General features: G+C 40.2%; 1 protein-coding gene across 3 annotated transcripts in view; it reads left to right on the forward strand.

Moving 5' to 3' along the window:
- Positions 1-359: 359 nt before the first annotated feature.
- Positions 360-26,626, forward strand: part of pcsk5b (proprotein convertase subtilisin/kexin type 5b) — a 114,686-nt gene continuing 88,419 nt past the window's right edge. For 2 of the 3 annotated variants that reach the window (XM_058069530.1, XM_058069531.1), the window contains exons 1-2: positions 376-892; positions 16,920-17,024. In XM_058069530.1, the coding sequence (XP_057925513.1) occupies positions 719-892; positions 16,920-17,024 (279 nt within the window). In that variant the 5' untranslated portion in view covers positions 376-718. Of the gene's footprint in view, positions 893-16,919; positions 17,025-26,626 lie in introns of all 3 variants that reach the window. The other variant, XM_058069532.1, reaches the window with a different exon arrangement.

The raw sequence follows: 26,626 nt of genomic DNA on the forward strand, positions 1-26,626 counted from the left end.
AGAAGAAGAACAAGAAGCTGATTGATGGTGGTTCATGCACTCGGGTTAGTGATCCGGTTCACTCGAATCGCATGAGTCAATTTACTTATGGGTTCGACTCACTGACTCGAGTCAGTGAATCAATTCATTCATTCACAGACGGATAAAATTTAACCCGGATCTCGTGACCGTGAGGCAGACATGCTAACCACCGGGCTACCATTTTTCTATTCTTTTCTACTGTAAAACATGATTTTACAGAGGGGGTCTCCCTGCCATGGTAGTGGCCCAGGATGACCCCCCTTCCCCTACCCATCAATTGTGTTGTGACCTTAACACGACGGTCTTTAGGACCCGACGGATACGTTCAGGGACCCCCCCCCCTTGTAGGCTTTGCCTGGCAGCGGTGATCTTGTTAGTCGGTAGTTGTTATCGAGGAGGAGGAGGTGACGCCGAGGACATTTCACCACATCACAGCCATCGTGGAGGACAAGAAAAGCCAACAGTGTCCACTTCCTCCTCTGCTATCAGCTGCTGTCTACGAGGGGAGGGGGAAAGGAGGAACGCCGGAGGAACCCTTGAACTTCCAGCTTGCTCCCATGTGGACACCACAGCGTTGAGACAAAACTTCCACCCTGTCCCCCCTTGTCTTTCTCCTTCTCAACTTAGGAGCTAAATAAGAAGAAAAGAAGGAGGAGAAGAAGAAGTGGTGGGGATCAATTAAAAAAAGTTGTCCACTATGGTCCATTGGACTGGAAGCCTGCTGTGCGTCCTCGCACTCAGTGTCGGCTTGGCGCCGCCGCCGCCGTGCCAAGCTCGGATATACACCAACCATTGGGCGGTGAGGATCGCCGGGGGAACCGCGGTGGCCGAGCGGATAGCGGAGAAGTACGGATACAGGAACATGGGGCAGGTAGGCGAAGCTTCCATTGCCTCTTTCGCGCCTCTTGTCCACTTGTCAAAGTGTCATGGTGGCCAGCCGCTAACGGGGAGAAAGTAGCTAATGTTTTATGATGAGCTGGACGGTACAACAGGTGCTTGTGTCCATTTTTTCCCTCACGACTGGCGTTGACTGTATGGGTTCGGAGGGTCGGACGGAGACGTTGAGAAAGAATTGGAAAAAAGTCCTCACTTCGTCTTTTCTTAGCTTGTGAAAGTAAGCGGTGCTCTTTCAACACATAGGAATGTTAAACTTTGTTCGATTATGACGCAAAATTTGTATATGCGACCAAAAGCCTTTTTGTGCCTTAAAGACCACCGTACTTGCCGTCGTACTTCCGGGTTGAGGCACCTGTGGCAAACAAATAGCAGTGATTGTATTTTTTTTTTACTGCAGTAATTAGATACACTGTTATTATTCAGTTTACTTTATTTTTTGAAGTAGTTTTTAGATACATTGCCTCACGTTTGTTTTAAACGCTTTGTACTGCACTTCTCAGTTCTTACTGTGTAGAAAAAAACTTCAGTTCTTTAAAAATGTCGCTGTTCTGTCGCATTCTTCAGTCATACAAATATAAAAATAACTTATCAGTAAAGTGTTAAACAATAACAAAGTCAAATTCAACATCAAGGACTACAAATTTATTTAATTCATTTAATTCATTTTTAAACGTTCTTAATCACCAAAAGAATAAGCTAACCAACAAGTTTCAAGTTAAATGATGACTAGTACAAAGATTTGCGTCGCAGATACGCATTTTTAAACATAAATTGTCATAGAAGTGTAAAAATAAGCCAAGCACTAACACGTAAAAGTAAAAAAAAGAACCCACTGCAGCTTAATTTTAGTGAAGATAGTGTTTTACAAAAGTGAATGGCTTATGCTAATCCTGTAACATCCTTAAATGGAATGTAAACAGGAATGACAAAGATGTAACAAATGCTCCAAAACATAGAAAAAAACCCTCGGTCTGAACTTTAGTGAAAAAGGTGTCACCCTGATATGTAGGACGCTAATTCTTTAACCTTCTTAAATGTCATGCAAGTGTAAAAATAAGCTAACCACTGGTAACAGGTTCAAATTGCATATTTGTCCTATTCTGCTGTCCTAAAATGCGCCGAGATACAAATAGGATGTGCTCCCTTTCCTATGTGGGTCATCTAAAAAAGACGGCGTTCCCATTCATATCCACACTTGTTACACATGCATGCCTCCAGGCCATTCGGAGCCACTTTGGAAACTGTCAACTATTCTCTGCCAGGGCCACAATGAAGCATACATCCATAAAGAACAAGCTCTGCATCAACAGAGGAGGAGGTGTGTTGACAGTTTTGTAGGGCTAGGGGGCAAAGAAATACACGCCTTCAACGTGGGGACCTCACACGTATTGCCCCCCCACCCCCCCAAACTAATATATAGTTCAAGCCTGCACTTGCCACTTGCCAGCGCTCACCGTGAGGATGGTGTAGAACTGAACAGAGGAGGGGACGGAGGTGGGGTGTGGTGGGGGGCATTCTGACAGGTTGTTGTGGGGTAGCCTAGTCAACAGCTATTGAACCCCTCCCTCCCTCCTCTTCTTCCTCTATCTCAGCCGAGCCCGCCCACCCACTATACTCCCCAGAGAGAAGCCTTAATGGCCTCGTTTATCCCCTTTTCTTTGACGGGAACTAATGTGTAGAGCACCCCCCCACCCCCAACCCTACTCCCCCCGCCTGCATTTTCTATACCAGCTCACCATAGGAATTCCCCTGTGGAGTGCAACCCCCACAATTCGCCCTCATTTCCATCTCAATATGCTGCGTTCCTTGGACTTTGACACCTCATAGACCAGAGTTTTACCTCACTTCCTGGTTGGCGGGGGACAGAGACGAGGGGGGGGGGGGGGCACGTGAGCTGAAAGATGCTTTCTCTCATACTTTGGTAAGTTGTATTTTGACATCAGTGACAACCAACTCTTGACTATCGGTGCAGCTCTGGTAGATCCCGATATTAGACGTACTGTATCATTTTTGGAGTAATGTCTTAACCACCATGCAAGTGTAAAAATAATACAACCACAGTCAAATATGAAGGAAACAAATAACTTTAATGGAAAAGACATAGTTACATAGTTAGTTCCATTACGGGAATTTTTCAGTATTCTTAATTAATAGCGTCAGATCATTATTTAGCATTGTGGATGCTAAATAAGCGGGCAAAATTAAAAAAAAAAAATTGTGTTGTTAACCAAAAATACGCCCTAACCGGAGCGGATCTTGACCAAGGTACCGCTGTAATCCGGCTCTAAAATGGCACCCTTGACCCACAATGAGTTGCGCGATCACGTACGAGTACAGCAAGATTTCATCGTATGCGGGTGATCCAAGAAGGTGGATGGTATTTTGGATGCTAAATAAGCGGGCAAAATAAAAAAAATTGTGTTGTTAACCAAAAAAACGCCCTAACCGGAGCGGATCTTAACCAAGGTACCGCTGTAATCTGACTCTAAAATGGCACCCTTAACCCACAATGAGTTGCGCGATCACGTACGAGTATAGCAAGATTTCTTCGTATACAGGTGATCCAAGAATGTGGACGGTATTTTGGATGCTAAATAAGCGGGCAAAATTAAAAAAAAAAATTTTGTGTTCTTAACCAAAAAAACGCCCTAACCGGAACGGATCTTAACCAAGGTACCGCTGTAATCCGGCTCTAAAATAGCACCCTTGAGCCACAATGAGTTGCGCGATCCTGTACGAGTATAGCAAGATTTCATCGTATGCGCGTGATCCAAGAAGGTGGACGGTATTTTAGATGCTAAATAAGTGGGCAAAATTTTCAAAAAAATTTGTGTTGTTAACCAAAAAACGCCCTAACCGGAGCGGATCTTAACAAAGGTACCGCTGTAATCCGGCTCTAAAATGGCACCCTTGACCCACAATGAGTTGCGCGATCACGTACGAGTACAGCAAGATTTCATCGTATGCGGGTGATCCAAGAAGGTGGATGGTATTTTGGATGCTAAATAAGCGGGCAAAATAAAAAAAATTGTGTTGTTAACCAAAAAAACGCCCTAACCGGAGCGGATCTTAACCAAGGTACCGCTGTAATCTGACTCTAAAATGGCACCCTTAACCCACAATGAGTTGCGCGATCACGTACGAGTATAGCAAGATTTCTTCGTATACAGGTGATCCAAGAATGTGGACGGTATTTTGGATGCTAAATAAGCGGGCAAAATTAAAAAAAAAAATTTTGTGTTCTTAACCAAAAAAACGCCCTAACCGGAACGGATCTTAACCAAGGTACCGCTGTAATCCGGCTCTAAAATAGCACCCTTGAGCCACAATGAGTTGCGCGATCCTGTACGAGTATAGCAAGATTTCATCGTATGCGCGTGATCCAAGAAGGTGGACGGTATTTTAGATGCTAAATAAGTGGGCAAAATTTTCAAAAAAATTTGTGTTGTTAACCAAAAAACGCCCTAACCGGAGCGGATCTTAACAAAGGTACCGCTGTAATCCGGCTCTAAAATGGCACCCTTGACCCACAATGAGTTGCGCGATCACGTACGAGTACAGCAAGATTTCATCGTATGCGGGTGATCCAAGAAGGTGGATGGTATTTTGGATGCTAAATAAGCGGGCAAAATAAAAAAAATTGTGTTGTTAACCAAAAAAACGCCCTAACCGGAGCGGATCTTAACCAAGGTACCGCTGTAATCTGACTCTAAAATGGCACCCTTAACCCACAATGAGTTGCGCGATCACGTACGAGTATAGCAAGATTTCTTCGTATACAGGTGATCCAAGAATGTGGACGGTATTTTGGATGCTAAATAAGCGGGCAAAATTAAAAAAAAAAATTTGTGTTCTTAACCAAAAAAACGCCCTAACCGGAACGGATCTTAACCAAGGTACCGCTGTAATCCGGCTCTAAAATAGCACCCTTGAGCCACAATGAGTTGCGCGATCCTGTACGAGTATAGCAAGATTTCATCGTATGCGCGTGATCCAAGAAGGTGGACGGTATTTTAGATGCTAAATAAGTGGGCAAAATTTTCAAAAAAATTTGTGTTGTTAACCAAAAAACGCCCTAACCGGAGCGGATCTTAACAAAGGTACCGCTGTAATCCGGCTCTAAAATGGCACCCTTGACCCACAATGAGTTGCGCGATCACGTACGAGTATAGCAAGATTTCTTCGTATGCGCGTGATCCAAGAAGGTGGACGGTATTTTGGATGCTAAATAAGCGGGCAAAATTTTCAAAAAAATTTGTTTTGTTAACCAAAAAAAAAACGCCCTAACCGGAGCGGATCTTAACCAAGGTACCGCTGTAATGCGGCTCTAAAATGGCACCCTTGACCCACAATGAGTTGCGCGATCACGTAGGAGTACAGCAAGATTTCATCGTATGCGGGTGATCCAAGGTGGACGGTATTTTGGATGCTAAATTGCGTTGTTAACAAAAAAAAAAACCCTAACCGGAGCGGATCTTAACCAAGGTACCGCTGTAATCCGCCTCTAAAATGGCACCCTTGACCCACAATGAGTTGCGCGATCACGTACGAGTATAGCAAGATTTTATTGTATGCGGGTGATCCAAGAAGGTGGATGGTATTTTGGATGCTAAATAAGCGGGCAAAATTAAAAAAAAAAATTGTGTTGTTAACCAAAAAAATGCCCTAACCGGAGCGGATCTTAACCAAGGTACCGCTGTAATCCGGCTCTAAAATGGCACCCTTGACCCACAATGAGTTGCGCGATCACGTAGGAGTACAGCAAGATTTCATCTTATGCGGGTGATCCAAGAAGGTGGACGGTATCTAAATTGCGTTGTTAACCAAAAAAAAACCCTAACTGGAGCGGATCTTAACCAAGGTACCGCTGTAATCCGACACATTTTGTAGAAAAAAGAAAGCGTCTCAGTAAAAACGGTTCAAATCAATGTTAAGGCATGCATTTTGCCATTTTTGACGTGTCATTTCGCAAATGTATGCTAGCTTTGTGTAGCTTACTGTCTATGTTCTACTTTTGCAAGTGTTTCATGCAAATTTAGAGGCGCATCCCCGCCACCCCCTTTCTCCAAATTTGGGCGGGCTTCCCAATTATACAAGCGGAGAAGTTCCACTGTATTTACATTTCAAGACAAACTTCACAAGGATTCTTTTAATCCACTTTACCGGCCTGTTCAACAATTTAGAAACACAGCCAATAAGGAAGAATGGACTTTTAAGTTGTGCCGGGAATCAGCCGCAGTTTAAGATGAGAAGGAAGAAGGGGGGAGGTGGGGGGCCGCTTGGGTTGTTGCTCGGCTGGGAAATGGTGACAGAAGGACAATATGGTCTCCTTCACGGGGGCTGCGAGGAGAGGGGGGACACAAAGATAAGCACACATTGGGAGATGGAGAGAGGACCGCAGCTAGATAGGTGGATGGATGGATGGATGAAAAGAGTTGGCATCCAGTGAGTGAGCACCTCGTTGGGGAATTCTGGGTAATCCTCTTAACCGTGGAGCCCCCTTCCCAGACTAAGACAGTGGCTCAAACTGAGTCTAAATCAGCTGACAAGGTCACGGGCACAATGTCTCTTCAAAGTGTTGTTTTGAAGATGGACAAGCACTGTTGGCATCGCTGGGGTGGATGTCTTTTTGGACTTTGATGGATTAAACTTGTTATTCCTTCACTCTGAGCCCACAAATTCAGCATACGAGTACAGAACTGTCTTAATTTGGCATGTGTCATGAAGATTCATGTTTAATTTGCTAAGAAGCGTAGGATACTACACCCGTCAAGTACCAAATATGCCATGTTTCCGTCCACGTCTCACCCGTCCACTGCTCTGTTTTCATCAATGTCTGTTACGCCGCTTTTATATAATCCTGCTAACAAACATTATCCAATATCACTTTTTATAGCATTAACATTGATTAATCATCATTTGCAAATATTACGTCAATAGCCATTATGTCAATAGTATACATGGACCCAAATATTCCAATTGCATTTGGTTTATTTGCTCAAACGGAAAGAATTGAACAGGGATGGAATATTCCTTTAACCAATCCGATTGAGGTATCTTGTACCCGCTCAAACGGAAAGTTGTCAGGGTGCGTTCTTCTTCGTGGTGTTTTTCTTCTTCTGTTGTTTATTGGCCGTTGGCAAGCAGCTTTCGTGTGCATTAGCGCCATCTGTGGAACAGAATCTAAACCCTTCTATACTTTATTCACAGGTGCAGTTTTATTAAAAAAGAAAATATATATCTATATAAAACATGTCCCCAGTTTAATTATAAAATATTAGCAAGATTGAATGTGATCTTTTCCTGTTTAAATTTATCCCGGGTGCGTTCTTTCAGCGCATGCTCAGATATGACGCAACACGCAGATCCAGACGTTCTTCACTTTTAAAAATGGAGGCCAGCAATCGGCATTGGACTGCTAAGCAAAGTTTTTTTTGATTCAAACTAAATTTCAAGACTGGAAAGACGAAAAACTGTCAATACGGAGTTATTCCGACAAGTGAAAGAAAAACTCGGGGAAGCCGGTATCACGTGATGTTGATGTTTACGTTTTACCGCGCATGCCCTATTGACTATTCTGTTGGATTTTCACGGCGCATGTAGACAAGAGATTGGAATATTCCTTTCTATGGATACCATTGTTTCCCGAAAGGTCATTCGGAAAGAGAAAAAGTCGTCATGTAAAAACGTGGCTACTGTCGAGTGTCTGTGGTGTAAAGACTGTCAGAGCAATGTAATATTGGTCCGTGTGGCAACACCTACCTTGTTCCTCCGATAGACTTATTGATGCACGTGTGAGGTCGTGGTGACATTTTGTAACATTTTTGGTTAGTGGTGTGCCACAAGATTTTTCCAATGTAAAAAACGTGCCGTGGCTCAAAAAAGGTTGAAAATCACTGGTTTAAACAATGTGCTGCTCGCGAGTCGGCGAGGAAATGATACCTCTTTCTTTGACAGGAGCCAATCACGAGCATAACACCCTGACTGACAGTGTCATCTTTCAAAGAACAATTTTTGCTAACACTGGGCGTATATACAAATATGAAAACATGCCCCAATACGAACCCCCCCCCCCCAACATTTTAAAGTTCTCCCATAAGGCATTGCGTCTGAGCAATGCATTCAGTCGGGCGCTACATTGACGTCAGCTGCCCTCTTGGCTTTGGGCTCTGGGTCCCTCTGGTGGACAGAAGCAGCATCGCAACATCATTTCCATGCTTTCTGTGCTCCTGAAATGGTTTTCTCAAACAAAATGCATTATGGGAACATTTTAATATTAAAAAATGTGATACTTCTTTTCAATCACACCAAGTTTCTGTTGGATTGTTTGGGCCACGCCCATAAAGAGTGTATAAGTGCCACGCCCATAAAGAGTGTATAAGTAAGTCATATATTCTTTTTTTTTTACATCACTCGATCAATTCAGATCTCATTTTTATGATTCTCTCTGTCCAAACCCCTCCCCCACACTTTTTAAGTTGCTAAATCACAAAATGTGCAATGTTTCCAAATAAAATTTCAAAGTAAAATTACAACAAAGTACTTCATAGAGCACGACATCACCAGAGGGAGCCCAAGCATCGAAAATATCTGCTTTTTGCGCACGATTCAGAAAAAATATCAGGATTATTACATATGAAAAATGTGCATTTATAATTAGAGTATATTGCGTCCCAAATGGGCCGCTAGGGTCCTGGTAGGTTAGCTTTTTCAGACTCCAAACAGGAGAAGTGTAGGAAAACGGGGAAAACGTGTGGCTGAGTTTCATCCCCCTAAAATTCAAATCAACCAATGTTTTGTCTTAAGGGCTCTCAGGGGTTAAACTTGTATTGGTACATGTTTCTATTGGGCTACAACTAATGATTATTATTATTTTGGGGATTAATCATTCATTTTCGGGGGGTGCTGGAGCCTATCCCAGCTGTCTTCGGGCGAGAGGCGGGGTACACCCTGCACTGGTCGCCAGCCAATCACAGGGCACATATAGACAAACAACCATTCACACTCACATTCATACCTATGGACAATTTGGAGTCGCTAATTAACCTAGCATGTTTTTGGAATGTGGGAGGAAACCGGAGTACCCGGAGAAAACCCACGCATGCACGGGGAGAGATTCGTAGCAAAGGGGGCGGGGTGGAGGAATTTATGGTAACTTTCTTGGTGGAGCTTGGTGGAGCTTGGTGGAACGCAGTTGTAGAGCCTGGAGAAAAAAAAAAGGTTGTTGCCGCTGTAGCACTGAACAAATGTCAAAACAAAACATTGATGAGAAAATAACCCTGGTCAATGTAACAAACAAAAGCAACTACAAACCATAACTTTCTTGGCTGAGGCGACACACAAAATAACAGCCATGAAAACACAACAAGGCCGTGGTGGTTAACAAACAAGAGCAGTAGGAAATTATGTCATAAGCACATAAAACATTTTCTGGGAGAAATAACACATCAGAAATCAGAACTTGTTGGAGGTAATAAAAACAAACAAACTAGTAGGCGCAGATAAATGGTACAGAACACAGCAGTGAAGACATCAGAGGGGTTACTGATTAGCCTTGGTGGAGGTCACAGATACATACATAGGTGAGAAACACAACTAATGGTTTTATTCCATCTGAACATGCATCAGATTACAATTGAATGCATCACATAATCAGTTCCCGGTTCCACATGTCCAAAAGGAGTAGGAAGAAGCTAAGCTTATTAAATCCTACCCCTCCATCTGGTACTTTTACAATCAGTAACTGTTACATTTGTTCACCTGCTTTCATAATAATAATAATAATAATAATAATAATAATAATAATAATAATAATAATAATAATAATAATAATAATAATAATAATAATAATAATAATAATAATAATAATTATTATTATTATAGTAATATTATATATAATAGTTAATATAATATAATAGTTAATATAGTTTTTTATTTTTATTTTTGTCACGTTACATTTGTTCACTTCCTTCTTTTTTTAATTCTATTTTTGTCACATACCGAAGTACGCGGTGATATGACCATACAATGACATAATGGCTACCATAGTAACTGTCAATAGTGATGTCAGGGCTCTACATTAAAAACAAAAATGACTTGCCCATGGGGAATCCTTAAGGTGAGAACGACTTGCCCGAACTTGCCCCATGTAAAATGAAAATAATATAATGATATCATCTAATTTTTGCGGCGTCACATAAGAATTTCAAATAAAGATGAAATGATTATCATTTCTTGTGGTTGTTTTCCTACATAGATCATCATAGATAATTCATCAGATAATAGCACTGACACATTTAATTTGGAGGAATGTCTGAAAAATTGTGATGTATGTTAACATGGCATGCCATACTACCTTACACATCGTAGTTGTAGTAAGCAGTGATATTTATAAGTTGTGCACCACAATGAAACATTATTGAATAGACACATTTGTGTACTAGTTAAGTGTTTTTAATCCAGAAAAAAATGCTCAATGGTCAAACAATAATTTGTGAAGCAAAGGTGAGAAAAATCCACAGAGAAATGGAAGCGCTATATTTTGTAGCTTGTGCAAAATCAGCATTTGGTATCGGATCTAATGGGTGGTGTTTCATTGTGACCGATTAAAATTGTCACAGCAATGTGATTCACTCACCTGTGCCATCATTTGATTTGCTGCCGCTAATAAAATACTTGTTTAGGAGGCACTGGTTCATCAGTTTTTGCTGTTTTCCTTCACAAGTTGTTGAAGAATTAGACAATGTTGGCAAGGACGCCATGATAGATGTTTTCCTAGTCAAATGATCACTGATTGGTTGATCGCGAACAAAACGCGGACTGTGGACTTGAGACCGCGGTCTAAATAAACGATTCTGATTGGTCCATTTCAAGATTTGCAAGGATTGGTTTGCAAATTACCACCGAAATTACGCAGTCCGTGTTTTACCAACACCCAACAAGAAAAAAAAAAAACTCTTGGCAGTATGGCATGCCAAAGTACACTTGGAATATCACTGATTGGATTTACTTGCCCCAATTTTGTTTTAACTTGCCCCGGGCCATCGGTACATCGTTATTGTCGAGCCCTGACATACGTAGGTGAGAAACACAACTTTGGTAATGGTTTAATTTCATTTGAACATGCATCAGATTACAATTGAATGCATCACATAATCAGTTCCCAGTTCCACATGTCCTAAAGGAGTAGGAAGAAGCAATGCTTATTAAATCCTACCCCTCCATCTGGTACTTTTACAATCAGTAACTATTACATTTGTTCACTTCCTGCTTTCCTAATATAGTTTAAATTATTTATTGTTTATTATTTATTTAATTATTATTATTTTACTTTACTTTACTTTCACTTCCTGCTTTCCTAATAGTTTAAATTATTTATTGTTTATTGTTTATTGTTTATTTAATTATTATTATTTTATTTTTTCATTTTATTTTTTTTATTTTATTTTTGTCTTGTACCGAAATACTAGGTGATATGACCATCCAATGACATAATGGGTACCATAGTAAGTTCAATATAGTGATATATATTGTTTAACAATCAGTAACTGTTACATTTGTTCACTTCCTGCTTTCCTAATATAGTTTAAGTTGTTTATGATTTATTATTTATGATTTATTATTTATGATTTATTATTTCTCATTTCTCATTTCTTATTTCTTATTTCTTATTTCTTATTTCTTATTTCTTATTTATCATTTATTATTTATTATTATTTTTTATGTTTTTTTATTACTTATTTTTTTAAATTATTTGTTATTTATTTATTTTTATTTTATTTTATTATTATTTTTTTGTCACGTACCGAAGTACTAGGTGATATGACCATCCAATGACATAATGGGTACCATAGTAAGTGTCAATATAGTGATATATATAGTTTAACAATCAGTAACTGTTACATTTGTTCACTTCCTGCTTTCCTAATATAGTTTAAGTTGTTTATGATTTATTATTTATGATTTATTTCTTATTTCTCATTTCTTATTTCTCATTTATTATTTATTATTATTTTTTATGTTTTTTTATTACTTATTTTTTTAAATTATTTTTTATTTATTTATTTTTGTTTATTGTTTATTATTTATTTAATTATTATTATTTTATTTTTTCATTTTATTTATTTTATTTTATTTTTGTCTTGTACCGAAGTACTAGGTGATATGACCATCCAATGACATAATGGGTACCATAGTAAGTGTCAATATAGTGATATATATAGTTTAACAATCAGTAACTGTTAGATTTGTTCACTTCCTGCTTTCCTAATATAGTTTAAGTTGTTTATGATTTATGATTTATGATTTATGATTTCTTATTTCTCATTTCTCATTTCTCATTTCTCATTTCTTATTTCTTATTTCTTATTTATCATTTATCATTTATTTATTATTATTTTTTTATGTTTTTTTATTACTTATTTTTTTAACTTATTTGTTATTTATTTATTTTTATTTAATTTTATTATTATTTTTTTGTCACGTACCGAAGTACTAGGTGATATGACCATCCAATGACATAATGGGTACCATAGTAAGTGTCAATATAGTGATATATATAGCACATCATGACTGGTTCAAGACTGCTTGTATTGTTTCTTGAATTGGCTCATCGTTGTGCATTGTTTGAGGGTCTTACTCAATCCGCTCCATAGTTTGATTCCACATACGTATCGTATTAATTATACATACATATATTCCACATACATTTCCACATACATACACATTTAACGTAGTATAAGTGTCTCAGAGTTAGTTCTTCCCTGAGATCATTTTTTCTTCTCTCTTGTAGAGAAGTATTGGATGACATTTTTAGCTAATTGGTTATTACTTTCTTGGTGGAATAAGCCATAGACGGCACAGAAATGGCGTTAAATGTAAGTTGTTTGGAATGCGAGTGCTATTTTTGTAATGGAATTCTGTAATGCTGCTGTTTTCTCATTTTTGTCATTCACACACACACACACACACACACACACACCTACACACACACACACACACACACACACACACAAAGCACTGCATTTAACGGCCAGGCAGCCTGTTGTTGAATGTAGCAGCACACTTGTCCAGGCATATCCTGAACTGGTTGTACTGGCTATGACATAAAGCATCTTTTAAATATCCACTATATGGACCCTTCTGTTTATTTATTGATGGTTGTTAGCTATGCCATTCACGAAGAAAGCGACACATAAGCCGGTATATGGCCATGACTTTTCCAGGCGGTGTTGTTGCAGCGATGCCAAGGAACCAAAGCTTCCGAGTTGCAACTGTAGCTAAGCGTATAAGATCACCACTTGGCGAGATAAACATCGAAATGTTGACATTTGGGGACAATAAAGTCCTTGGGCTGTACCGTTCATATTTATGGCTGTACAGTTTTTTCATGCATTTTAATACCCATTTCCAGCATAACTTTCCTTTAAAAAATATATACATATTTAGCTAAAATATCTAAACGGTTGTTTTAGATGAAAATAACAGTTTATTTGCAAATATACCACGTAAACCATGTACAGTTTTCACATTTGGAACTTAACTGTGTATGTGTATGAACATGTGTGCGTGTGCATGCGTTAAAATTACTTTTAACTTTTTTTGCACGCTATACTCCTCCACTTCCTGCTCGCAGTGGAGCGCTTTAATACTTAAAAAAGAGTAATGTGGAAACTCTTATCATGTGCAATTTTGCCACCTTGTGGCCATTTTTACAGCTTAAAACTGCACCAAACATGATCTTTCTATTGTGCAGTTGCATCATCACCATTGTAATGTAGCGAACTCGGCCCTATTTTTCTCAGAACCTGCATGGCGTCAGTGTGCAACACGTTGGATGCAGGCCGAGTCTCATATAGGGGTGTAAGAAAATATCGTTTCGGCGATATATCGCGATACTGTATCGATATTAAAAAGTATGATATAGATATTTTTAGACATTTATCATAGACTGTATATGGTATTTATTCAAGGTTCATTTCTGATTTGAATTGAAACCTCCGATGGTTAGGTGACAGCACTTACGTAGTCAATTAGGCAAGGACGTTGAACGAGATTGACGAGTGAAACGTCCTCACACATAAACACAGTTCAACATGGCAGAATGCCGGCACATAACAGCGGTCCCTGCGGCGTACAAAGGCTGAAGTGTGGACACATTTTGGATTTCTACACAAAGTAGGGTGTGCAGAAATTGACAAAACCCATGCCGTTTGGAAAATGTGTCGTTTCTCTCGAATAAAGTATTCGGAAAACACGACAAATCTGCGAGTCCACTTAGCGAGACACCATGAGGACCTGCCGCTAGCAAGCAATGCCAAGGTCCTTTTGTATAATACAAAAGTAGTACTGTGATATTGCAGGTATTTTGTTTTTCAAATTGATATCACTATTTTGTTAAATAATGCTTATTTCAAGCATCCTAAAAGGACTTTTTACTGATGTTAGTTACTTTGTTCCACAAAAATACTGTTCTGATGGTGGATAAGTCAGGGACTGTATACTCTGCAGTTTTTCACAGCTAATAGAATGTGAACATTTGAGCAGGATTTTGAGGCATAATTTAATTTATTTGTTTTTTATGTTTTTTTTTTTTGTAAATTTAAAGCTGGATGTTAAAGCTTTATTTATCCAAATGCTACACTTTAAGTTTTTACAGAGGAAAGTTTGTGATACAGCATAACATACTGTTCTAATTGAATAAAAATGTGTTTAGTAAGTGCATATTGCTGGTGTAATTCAGTTTTTCCAGGAAATAATCTTTAACTACAAAAAAACCCAGTATCGTGATATATGTACATCTGTGCAATACTTGCTTTTATAGTCAGTATAGTTACTCCAGACCCCATTCACTGTGCAATATCTGATCAACCTCCATGTGCAATATTAAGGGCTCTAAATGCAATATTCTATGTGAAGTATTTCCATAATGCCTCATATTAACTCTCTAACAAGATCTCAGTGTATAGACTGGTCATATATCTCATCTCGTTTCATATTATCTACATACTGTATTGTATATAACTCTGGGAAAAACTGTTGATTTTGTTAATACTTGGGTTGTTTATTTTGTTTATTTTTCTATATTGTGTACTGCTGTGTATTATTTTGTACTGCTTAACTGATTCTGTACTCTTGCTGCTGTGCAATACAAATTTCCCCACTGAGGGACGAATAAAGGCATATCTTGATCTTGATCTTGATCTTGATCTTGATCTTGATCTTGATCTTAATCTTAATATCGTTTCGTGATACGTATCGTATCGCCAGATTCTTGCCAATACACACCCTAGTCTCATACACACACACAGCCGCCCTAGCATGCTCTGCTAAACTAAGCTAACCCAGCTAGCTTTCATTGACGCTCCCTAAGAGAGACGTTTCAAAGTTTTTTTTCGCCAATTTTTGATGGTGCTTCAGGTATGTAAACTCTTGTTTAGTTCGTGAAAAGGGGCGGGTTAGCATTTGTGATGAGATTGCGCCAGGGAAATATTTCCCCCACACAAACATTCCTTCTCCGGACTTTGACGTTATGTCATTCACATGCTGCTTATGTTTGATTCTTAAATACGATTCCTCTGCAACTGTCACCTTTTATAACAACAATCAATGGGAAGACTAAATAATAAGCCACAAAATCAAACCCCAGGGCTTCATGCACCCCCTTATAATGTATTGGTAGGAGAAACACTGCAGTTTGGTTTGTTTGCCTGTTAATTAATGAAAGCATCCCCTTGTGGTGACTTTGCCATTCCGCCCCCCCACACACCCATGTGGGTGCGTGCGGATTGCTTCATGAGCTGAAAGCTGATCTAATGGGGGCTGTGTGGCTTTGGAGCTCAGCCACGGATCAGTGATGCGACCGCAGGGGCCTTGGAAGCCATGACGCTCTGGTCATGTGAGGGATTGTATGGTCTTTATCAATTATTAATACTAATCGCCGCCAAGCAGCTGCCCTTCTATTCAGGTCCTCACTCGTCTGTCACTAGTGTGCATTTGCTGTGTTTTAACCTTTTATCTTTTTCTTGGGGAGGGGGATGTGGAGTGGTTTGCACACACCGAGTGTCTTCAATAGTGACACTACTGCTACTGACTACTAATAAAAATAATAACAATAAACTAGAAAATTCCCGCAGAAATTTTGATGGGCTTGCCACCTGTGCGCCAACGGCTACTGTGCTAGCACCTAGCAAGACAGCCTCAAGTAACGAAAAGGTTGATGCAGTCCCATAGTGTCCCCACATCATGTCATGTGTCTATGAGTAAATTAGCTAAAATGCTAACAGTCATCAAGCTAGCACCTAGCAAGAGGGCCTCAAGTACCGAAAAGGTTGATGCAGTCCCATAGTGTCCCCACATCATGTCATGTGTCTATGTGTCTATGAGTAAATTAGCTAAAATGCTAACAGTCATCATGCTAGCACCTCGCAAGATGGCCTCAAGTTTAGAAAGTGCCAAGGTTGTCCTATAACCTTCCTACATCATGCCATGTGTGTATTTGCCTTTAGACATGAGTGAATTAGCTTAAATGCTAACATGCTAGCAATTAGCATTTAGCCACAGGGAAAGTTGAGAAGTCTATCTCAAAAATGAGCCGTTAATCACGTTTCTACGTGGCCGTATGGCTGAGCTACAAGGCTGTGAAAAGTCTGTAAATTCTCGTTTTCCCTGGAATGTGGCTGTTCTAAAAATAGAACAGGTGTATCTAATCTAGTGGCCCATTTTTTAATGTTTTGGTGACTAGCGTCGCCATGGTTACACAAAACGTTCCAAAAAATAAATACTGCTGTAGTCCTGAGCGTCAGGATTCTGGCGGTGTAACATGTGTGGGGGTCCTTCTTGCGGTTTTGGCCGCATTACGCGTACAAAAATGGGAAGATTAAGATATAATAGCTAAACATCACAAGGAATAACAATATGGGCTTGCTCAGTAATGCAAGCCCCATAGACTGCTGCTTATGGGGCATAATTAATAACAATGCAACATGTTTATGCTTTCACAGATTGGAGACTTGAAAGACCACTATCACTTCTTCCACAGTCGGACCATTAAGAGGTCAACTTTGTCCAGTCGCGGCCGCCATAGTTTCATCTCCATGGAGCCCAAGGTAAGCACGTTGTCCGCTTTGGAGATGTTCCACGATCATGGTTGTCGTTTGCTTTAGTTTTATTTTCTCCGATTCGACCCAGGTCATGTGACTATCCTTTTGACTCCTCTTAACTCATTCGATCCCAGCCACTTTTCAAATAGCCGTCCCTCATGCTACCGGCCATTGTTGACCGATTTTTCAAGGCTACATCGAAAATATTTCTTTCAATCTTTTTCTGTTCTGTAGTCATCAGCAGTAGAACATTGGTAAGTTTCAGCAAATGATTATTAAAAAAACATTTTGAAATAAATACATTGAATTACATACACGCAGACCCATCACACTTTGTTCAACAGTCCTTGCATGCGCTATATGCATGTGCTAACATTCTCCCTCGCTACACAGATAGACTATACTATAATGTACAGTAAACCTCGGATATATCGGACTCGGATATATCGGAAATTCGCTCACAACGGACAGATAAAAAAGAACCAATTTTTCTGTAATGCATTTCCAATAAAAATTCATTGCATATATCGGATTTTTTATAACGGATTTCGCCTATTTCGGACAAAATCTCCAGTCCCGTTCCAATGCATTTCCATTAAATTTCCCTCGCATATATCGGATGGCCGCATCGTGGCGCTCCGATTCGCCGAATCGTGACAGGCCGCTATACGACGTCATTTGCAGCGTTTGCAGCGTTGCCTGCGCGTCCAGGTACATTGGAAACATAGTCAAGGAAGTGCCTTTTTATAACGGATAAAAAAAATGTCCGAAAACGGACATTTTCCGTTATACGCATATAACGGATTTCGCTTATATCGGACAAAACCAGTGGGAACAATTGAATAAGATATATCCGAGGTTTAGTGTATTTTTCATTTTTTTCTTTCAACTCATATTTGCTCCTAAACGCTGATACTGTGCGGGAATGCACAAAGGTAAGATTTGATGACGTTATTCAGTGCACATGTGCATATTTGTTCAGTGCACAAACTCACGCTAATTCATGCTAACACACTGCCTGTTACCATGCACATCAAACAGCGACGTTAGAATCTGAAAAAGAACCCCAGACTTCCACTGCGGTATGTTTTAGCTTAATTTACTTCCTGTTTACTTCCTGTTTACACGCTTACCTTCTCAGGTGTCATTTATTCCCTTTGGGTCCAGCTAATCCTTTCAAAAAGAGCAGATTTACCCGAGATAAACCCTCCCCAGTCCTCGTCCACAACAGCAGGTCATGCATCAGACCCTGACTCCATTATTGATGCCGCCTGAACCCCCCCCCACACTGCTCCAACCCAGACACAATAGACAATACGTTATACAAGGCTGATTAACCAGAGTCTACCATCCACTTCATTGAAATGCACACAACACTGTGACAAATGTAAAGAAAAAAACCCTCAGACCTCTGCCAGTAAACTTTCATTTGCGTTTGTCCAAACTTCTACTTATTATTAATAGATGTTATCCTTTTTTTAATATTTTTTTTTTAAGTCCTGTGTATGACCTAAGAGACGTAAACTACGATACCAACCAATGCTTTTACGATACAGTTAAGACCGGGCCAGCATTTCCAAAAGTGAAAAACATCATTATTTGTTATTCATACATCATTGTCACAAAGACAGGAAGTCCCACACATGGCAGACATGCTTGTTCTGGATGCTGCAGGGGGGCGGAGCTGATACGCTGAAGGGGTCGGCCAATGGGCGAACGATGGAGGCACCTTTAATTATTATATATTATCATAACATGGGGGCAGCACGGCGGTCGAGTGGTTAGCGCATAGACCTCACAGCTAGGAGACCAGGGTTCAATTCCACCCTCGGGCATCTCTGTGTGGAGTTTACATGTTCTCCCCGTGCATGTGTGGGTTTTCTCCGGGTACTCCGGTTTCCTCCCACATTCCAAAAACATGCTAGGTTAATTGGCGACTCCAAATTGTCCATAGGTATGAATGTGAGTGTGAATGGTTGTTTGTCTATATGTGCCCTGTGATTGGCTGGCGACCAGTCCAGGGTGTACCCCGCCTCTCGCCCGAAGACAGCTGGGATAGGCTCCAGCACCCCTTGTGATCCTCGTGAGGATAAGCGGTAGAAAATGAATGAATGAATAAATAACATTAATGGTTTATTTGGTCTCAAAAAATGTTGAGCGTCAATTTGTGGGACAATAACACACTTTGTGACGGGCTAAAAAACATTTTTTTTTTCAAATGTTGCCTTGTTCTACTGGACTAAACCTCATGGTTCGGTCCGTCTCGTCTTGTGACACCCGTAGCGCTCTCGAGTTGGATGTGTGTGCCTTTATTTTCCTCCACCTTTTTTATATTACCTTAATTTCCGGACTATTGAGCGCACCTGATTATAAGCCTCACCCACTACATTTTTAGAGGAAAACCGATTTTGTACATACACAAGCCGCACCTGTATATAAGCAGCATGTGCCCACATTAAAACATGTAAACATATTTACAAAGAAAGACGGTACACAGAGAGAGTTTTCAAAGTTTTAATCATATAACTTAACAATAATAATAATATAACTTTCTTCACAAACGGTGCCTGTGACGCGGCAGTAAAACGGTAACAACACGCCGCGGTCTTTTTACATTGCTCCATTTCATCCCGCTGCCGTTTCCAGCGTCTCACCATCGATTTCGTTTATGCCAAGTTTACGTGCAGCAGCTCTGTTTCCTTCTTTATCGGACAGCTCGATTGCTTTTATCTTGAAAGCTGCATCATATGCCTTTCTTTTTGCATTTTCCATGATGAGGGTATGTTCACGCTAATTTAATTTATGCACAAGACAAGAAGTTACAGTCTTTTCTCGACGCATATATTCCACCGGTCTTAATTTTACCTTTTCTACTCGAGAGCCCCTGGCGGTCATTAGAAAAATTACATAAATTGGCCGCATCACTGAATAAGCCGCTGGGTTGAAAGTTTGGGGAAAAAAGTAGCGGCTTATAGTCCGGAATTTACGGTAGGTTAAGTCAGATTCTTCAGTGGGCCATCTTCCACAAGCTTCCTCAGAGACCATCTCCACCAGCTTTCCAAGTCTTTCCGCCAACATATTGGCTTTCCTGGCCCCGACAATGTGCCCTTGTGGAGCGAGGTTCATATCCCGGTACTAGCTAGCATAGAGACTCTGGCCTGATTAGAAATTGAGAGCTTAAAAAAAATACAAAGGGGGGCGAGACGAAAGAAGGAAAGGTTGCGTGCGGAGGAATTTAGGCTGTGTAATCTGCGGGGCTTGTCTGTGGGATCAACGTGAGGGCTAGTTAGTCTGCGGCAGTGAGTCAGACGGGCGTGTAGCGGTGCCGTGAACTTGTCCTAGCGCATTCGAGCGGGTTACCGTAGAGACGTGTCACTTTATGGCGTCTTAAGTGCGGTGGCGTTGCTTACCTGTCAGGTCAAAGAGCATTTAGTGGCGTTGACTTGCTGAACAAAGTAACACTGTGACGTAGATTATAGTCATTTATAAGCTTATAAGCAGTTTTGTTAGTTTTCATCCCTTTATTGCAGTGTTTTTCAACCTTTTTTGAGCCACGGCACGTTTTTTACATTGGAAAAAATCTTGTGGCACACCACTAACCAAAAATGTTACAAAATGTCACCACGACCTCACACGTGCATCAATAAGTCTATCGGAGGAACAAGCTAGGTGTTGCCACACGGACCAATATTACATTGCTCTGCCAGTCTTTACACCACAGACACTCGACAGTAGCCATGTTTTTACATGACCAGTTTTTCTCTTTCCGAATGACCTTTTGGGAAACAATGGTATCCATAGAAAGGAATATTCCAATCTCTTGTCTACATGCGCCGTGAAAATCAACCAGAATAGTCAATAGGGCATGCCCAGTAAAACGTAAACATCAACATCACGTGATACCGACTTCCCCAAGTTATTCTTTCACTTGTTGGAATAACTCCGTATTGACAGTTTTTCATCTGTCCAGTCTTGAAATTTAGTTTGAATCAAAAACAAACTTTGCTTAGTCCAGTGCCGATTGCTGGCCTCCATTTTTAAAAGTGAAGAACGTCTGGATCTGCGTGTTACGTCATATCTGAGCATGCGCTGAAAGAACGCACCCGGGATAAATTTAAACAGGAAAAGATCAAATTCAATCTTGCTAATATTTTATAATTAAACTCAGGACATGTTTTATATAGATATATATTTTCTTTTTGAATAAAACTGCACTTGTGAATAAAGTATAGAAGGGTTTAGATTCTGTTCCACAGATGGCGCTAATGCACACGAAAGCTGCTTGCCAACCGCCAATAAACAAGAGAAGAAGAAAAACACCACGAAGAAGAACGCACCCTGACAACTTTCCGTTACAAGATCCCTCAATCGGATTGGTTAAAGGAATATTCCATCCCTGTTCAATTCTTTCCAAATAAACCAATTGGAATATTTGGTTCCATATATTCATGGCTATTGACATAATATTTGCAAATGATGATTAATCATTAATTATAAAAAGTGATATTGGATAATTCCTCACGGCACACCTGACGGTTTCTCAGGGTACACTAGTGTGCCGTGGCACAGTGGTTGAAAATCACTGCCTTATTGTACCAAAAATAAACCGAACCGTGATCTTAAAACTGAGGTACCTACCATACGGTGACTACGGTGTACCATGATGTACACCCCTAATTATCAGAACGGGAAACTGCAATAATCTGCCACTTATGCATTCATTTCAGGTTCATTCTAACCAACAGTTCCTTTTAAAAAAAAAAAAGGGCACAGATTTGCAGAAGGAAAAAAAATTGTTGCCGGAGGCATTTGCGTCTCAAAGGGTCTCAGACGCCGGGAACGAAAGTCGCCTCGTCTAGTGTAGGCTGCTACGTATGTTAGAAAGCTGATCCTTCCTGTTCCCTCTCAGGTCATAACAAGTGTAGCATAGCAATAGTGAATGCTAACTACTTTCATTTAAATGTAATCAACCTGAATCTGATTATGGGATGTGAAAAGCATGTTGATTGAATGCGCTTGTGACTGTAGGCGTTACTTAGCGCATCGTTCTGCGGATCGGACGTTTTCACAATAATAAATGATAGATAACGTTTGTGGATCCGCCGCAGTGACGACGACGCATGCATACAAACACACTTACAGACTAAAAAAAAACAAAAAACAGCTTCTTGCCTTGTGTTTGTCCCTGGCGGAGGTAATAATAAACACAATTACATTGATTGGGTGTACATGGAAGTGAAATAAGGATTTAAAAACATCTTCCCAAAGAAATGTAGTCTGGATTTCTGAGTACTAAATGCTTAGCATGCTAACCAGAAGGTGCACTAAATCGAAGGTTAGATTAGTCTATTATCGCCATGCTACATCGATCGGGGTTCTGTGCTGTTGATTCCAATACCGGTCATTTATCACTGAGATCAACTTCGACCAATCACATGGCTTAACTGCTCATTTTCCCAACACATACGTGTTCATTCCACCACAGTCATATTGGTATCGAAAATTGAGAGTAGGACAATATCGGACAGCCATAGTAATTATTACATGATAATGATCTGAAATAAGGAAGCATAAAATCATCTTAAAGGCGACATACGTCACTCATTCAATCCCAGACGGCCATTTTTGATCATTTTGACTTTTCAAGGCACACAGAATGTTGTGTCCACGGGCTACACTGCCATGGTTTATACCAAAAGTAAAACTAGACTCTCATCTTTCATCAGTGAAAAGCAGGGGTCTCAAACACGCGGCCCGTGGGCCAAATGTGGCCCGCAGGACACTAGTTTGAGGCCCCCGCCTTGATATGAAAGTTTAATGTTAGTGCGGCCCGCGCAAGTTTGATATGGATGCTGTATGGTATCATGTACCCAGAAAAAAATATTACGTTTGATTAATGTTCATGTTAAAGGTTAAATAACTGTTAATAGTTATCCTCCCTATCCGTGTGGAAGTGGTAAGTTTTTGGCTATTTAAGTTTAAAGGAAATAACTTGAAGGCTACCGTTTAGGTCGCTAGCTCTCTAGTTTGCGAGTTAGCATGTGTCTCAAGACCCTGCAGTTGCGCAATATGTTGTAAATAAAAAAGTATAAATGTGACTATAGTTGTGTTAGGGTCTGGGCAAGGCTGGTCCGCATCAGGTTTTTATAGAAAAATATACAAACTTTTTCAGTGCTTTGGTTCCGATTTTCTACAATAAAAGCTCTGATAAAACATTCCACTGTTCTCAGATATCTTAATTTTTATTTTTCTGCACAAAATAAGATGAAAAAGAAATAAACAAATCAAGAATAAAGAAAATTAATCAATCAGTAATGAATAAATAAATATAATAATAATAAAACATATGTGCCCTGTGATTGGCTGGCGACCAGTCCAGGGTGTACCCCGCCTCTCGCCCGAAGACAGCTGGGATAGGCTCCAGCACCCCCGCGACCCTCTTGAGGAAAAAGCGGTAGAAAATGAATGAATGAATGAACGAATGAATGAAAACGGCAAATAATAAAAACTTAAGAAACCACATATAGTTGGTGGGTAGACAAATTATTTTTTTCAGATTAAAATGAACAAAGCATTATTAGAGCCCTGTAGACATGACAAAACACGACTATAGTCACATTTATACTTTTTTTTATTTACAACATATTGCGCAACTGCAGGGTCTTGAGACACATGCTAACTCGCAAACTAGAGAGCTAGCGACCTAAACGGTAGCCTTCAAGTTATTTCCTTTCAACTTAAATAGCCAAAAACTTACCACTTCCACACGGATAGGGAGGATAACTATTAACAGTTATTTAACCTTTAACATGAACATTAATCAAACGTAATAATTTTTTCTGGGTACATGATACCATACAGCATCCAAACTTGCGCGGGCCGCACTAACATTAAACTTTCATATCAAGGCGGGGGCCTCAAACTAGTGTCCTGCGGGCCACATTTGGCCCACGGGCCGCGTGTTTGAGACCCCTGGTCTAAACAATGATGCCACAGCCTTTTTATTTTACTACTCAACTGGCAGTCCGTGTAAATAACAGCAATTATTTTATTGGAAAAATAATATACTGTATACTCAAATATTTCTTTTGTATTCTTATGTTTCATTGTCATTCACGTGTATTCCCACTTTGTCTATGAACGGGCCATAGTTGTTTGCGGGGAGAGTCTATTCCCCCCGTTCTTTCATCTCATTGTTGTTTCCAAATGCTGATGCTGTGTGCGGATGTATAAAGGTAAGCTTTGATGATGTTATTATATCGCATTTATGTTACACTGGACGTCACCCGCATGTGGAAAACAAACTCCAGGCTCGGTAATCCCTTTTTGTTGGCTGTGATTTGATGTAGTCGGAAGCTACCTTTTATGAGACATTTAGCTTTTAATGCCGGATGCGTATTGCTGGTCGCCATCTTTTACAGTGTCTGTGGTCATCTTAATAAAAACCATGGTTATACCTAAAAAAAAGTTCGGGAAACATATTATAGACTTGCTTTCTTTGCAGTCTCTTTTTAAAAACAGAGTGGTTGTGTCACATATAGGATCTTTGAAAACAGAACGCTTGTTTCTAAAAGAAACAAACCGTATGGTGCCATCCTATCTTTGACAAACGTTTTTGACAGCAGGTCCTAAAAAGCTTCTGCATCCAACCTTTGACTTTTTCTTTAGTGTTCAACTAAAACGCCATCACAAAAACATCAGCGAAAGGGGATCAATTTGTGGCAATTTGTTCCACTGAAGTGAACTCTTCCCCAGTTTTTCCCCTGGTTACTGACCCAGGCGGCGAGGGCCACCTGCAAGCCCTCCAAGAGAGCAGGAGTGGGGAGGGTGGATGTGATCCGCAGAGGCCGGGCCAGCTCACAGATAAGTTTCCAACCAAATGGGCATCGACAGCACGAGATCAGGGAGATTGGAGGAATGTGGCTTGGCGAGGCAGAAAGTCATTCCCGTGCTCCACCAAGCAGCGAGTAAATAAAACGGAATGGAGCGCATCCAATGGCCGTGCCTCGCACCCCTGGCAGAGCAACAAAGGCGCTGATGCTTGTGCAGGAGTTTGAGGGCAATATTGTCTTTGTGCGTGTATGGATTGGCTAACGGGGCTCGAGCCATGTGGTTAGTGTAGGCGCTTATTGTGGGAGTAAAGCGTGTCATCACTTTGGGGGAAAGAACGCGTTGACTGCAGTGGGTCATCCTGAAAATCGGTTAAAAAAAGGGCCTCGAACTAGCAACAATAGACATACATATGTACATGTTCTACACCAGGGGTCTCAAACTCAATTTACTTGGGGGCAACTGGAGCTAGGATCTGGGTGAGACTGGGCCGCATCAGGTTTTCAAAAAAAAAACAAAAACACCGCAATTATTGAAAACAAAAAAAATTAAAAAACTTCACTTTGGTTCCAATTTTCTACAAGAAAAGCTCTGATAAAACATTCCACTCAAATATCTTACTTTTTATTTTTCTGCACAAAATAAGATGAAAAATAAATAAACAAATCAAGAATAAAGAAAAACAATCGATCAGTAATAAATAAATAAATATAATAATAATAATAAAACGGCAAATAAAAACTTAAGAAACCACATATAGTTGGTGGGTAGACAAATTATTTTTTTCAGATTAAAATTAACAAAGCATTATTAGAGCCCTGTAGACATGACAAAACACGACTATAGTCACATTTATACTCTTTTTATTTACAACATATTGCGCAACTGCAGGGTCTTGAGACACATGCTAACTCGCAAACTAGAGAGCCAGCGACCTAAACGGTAGCCTTCAAGTTATTTCCTTTAAACTTAAATAGCCAAAAACTTACCACTTCCACACGGATAGGGAGGATAACTAATAACAGTTATTTAACCTGAAACAGACATGAACATTAATCAAACATAATCATTTTTTCTGGGTACATGATACCATACAGCATCCATATCAAACTTGCGCGGGCCGCACTAACATTAAACTTTCATATCGAGGTGGGGGCCTCAAACTAGTGTCCCGCGTGTTTGAGACCCCTGCTCTACACATTTAGTCTTAATCACTGTGTACATCGTTTAATAGTTAAGGAACTATCACAACCCGAGAGGCCGGTTCAAAGTCTGAAGGTGGTGCGACTTTGGAGACATCCAGTTCTGATTCGTACCAACATATAGAGGGCATTGGACTTCAGTGGAGCTTCAATGTACCGCAACGGCTCCAATTATAGCTGGCGTGGTTATTTGCCAGATAGGACGGAAGCCGGTGATAATTAGAGACGTGGTCTTATTTACAAATGTCAAAACTCATGACATATAGTAAGGATTTGGAGTGCATGAAAAAGTGTAGAGGAAAACTCAAGTGCTTGGATGTGTGTCCCAGTAAATATGTCGTGGTGTTCGTAAGGTAGCAGAATGGGTGGTGGACAGGAAGTGATGTCTACGATTCAGAGTTGAGGTTAAGCTTCTAAGCTTGCTTATTGTCTCATCATTGTATTGTAATGGCAGCTTTAAATGGCTTTACACTCGTATTACCCTATATAGCAGGGGTGGGCAAACTACGGCCCGGGGACCACATCCGGCACGCCAAGTGTTTGAATATGGCCCACCCGTTCTTTCTTTCCAATAAT

This window comes from Doryrhamphus excisus, chromosome 4 (genome assembly GCF_030265055.1).
Source record: "Doryrhamphus excisus isolate RoL2022-K1 chromosome 4, RoL_Dexc_1.0, whole genome shotgun sequence".
Lineage (NCBI taxonomy): Eukaryota > Metazoa > Chordata > Actinopteri > Syngnathiformes > Syngnathidae > Doryrhamphus > Doryrhamphus excisus.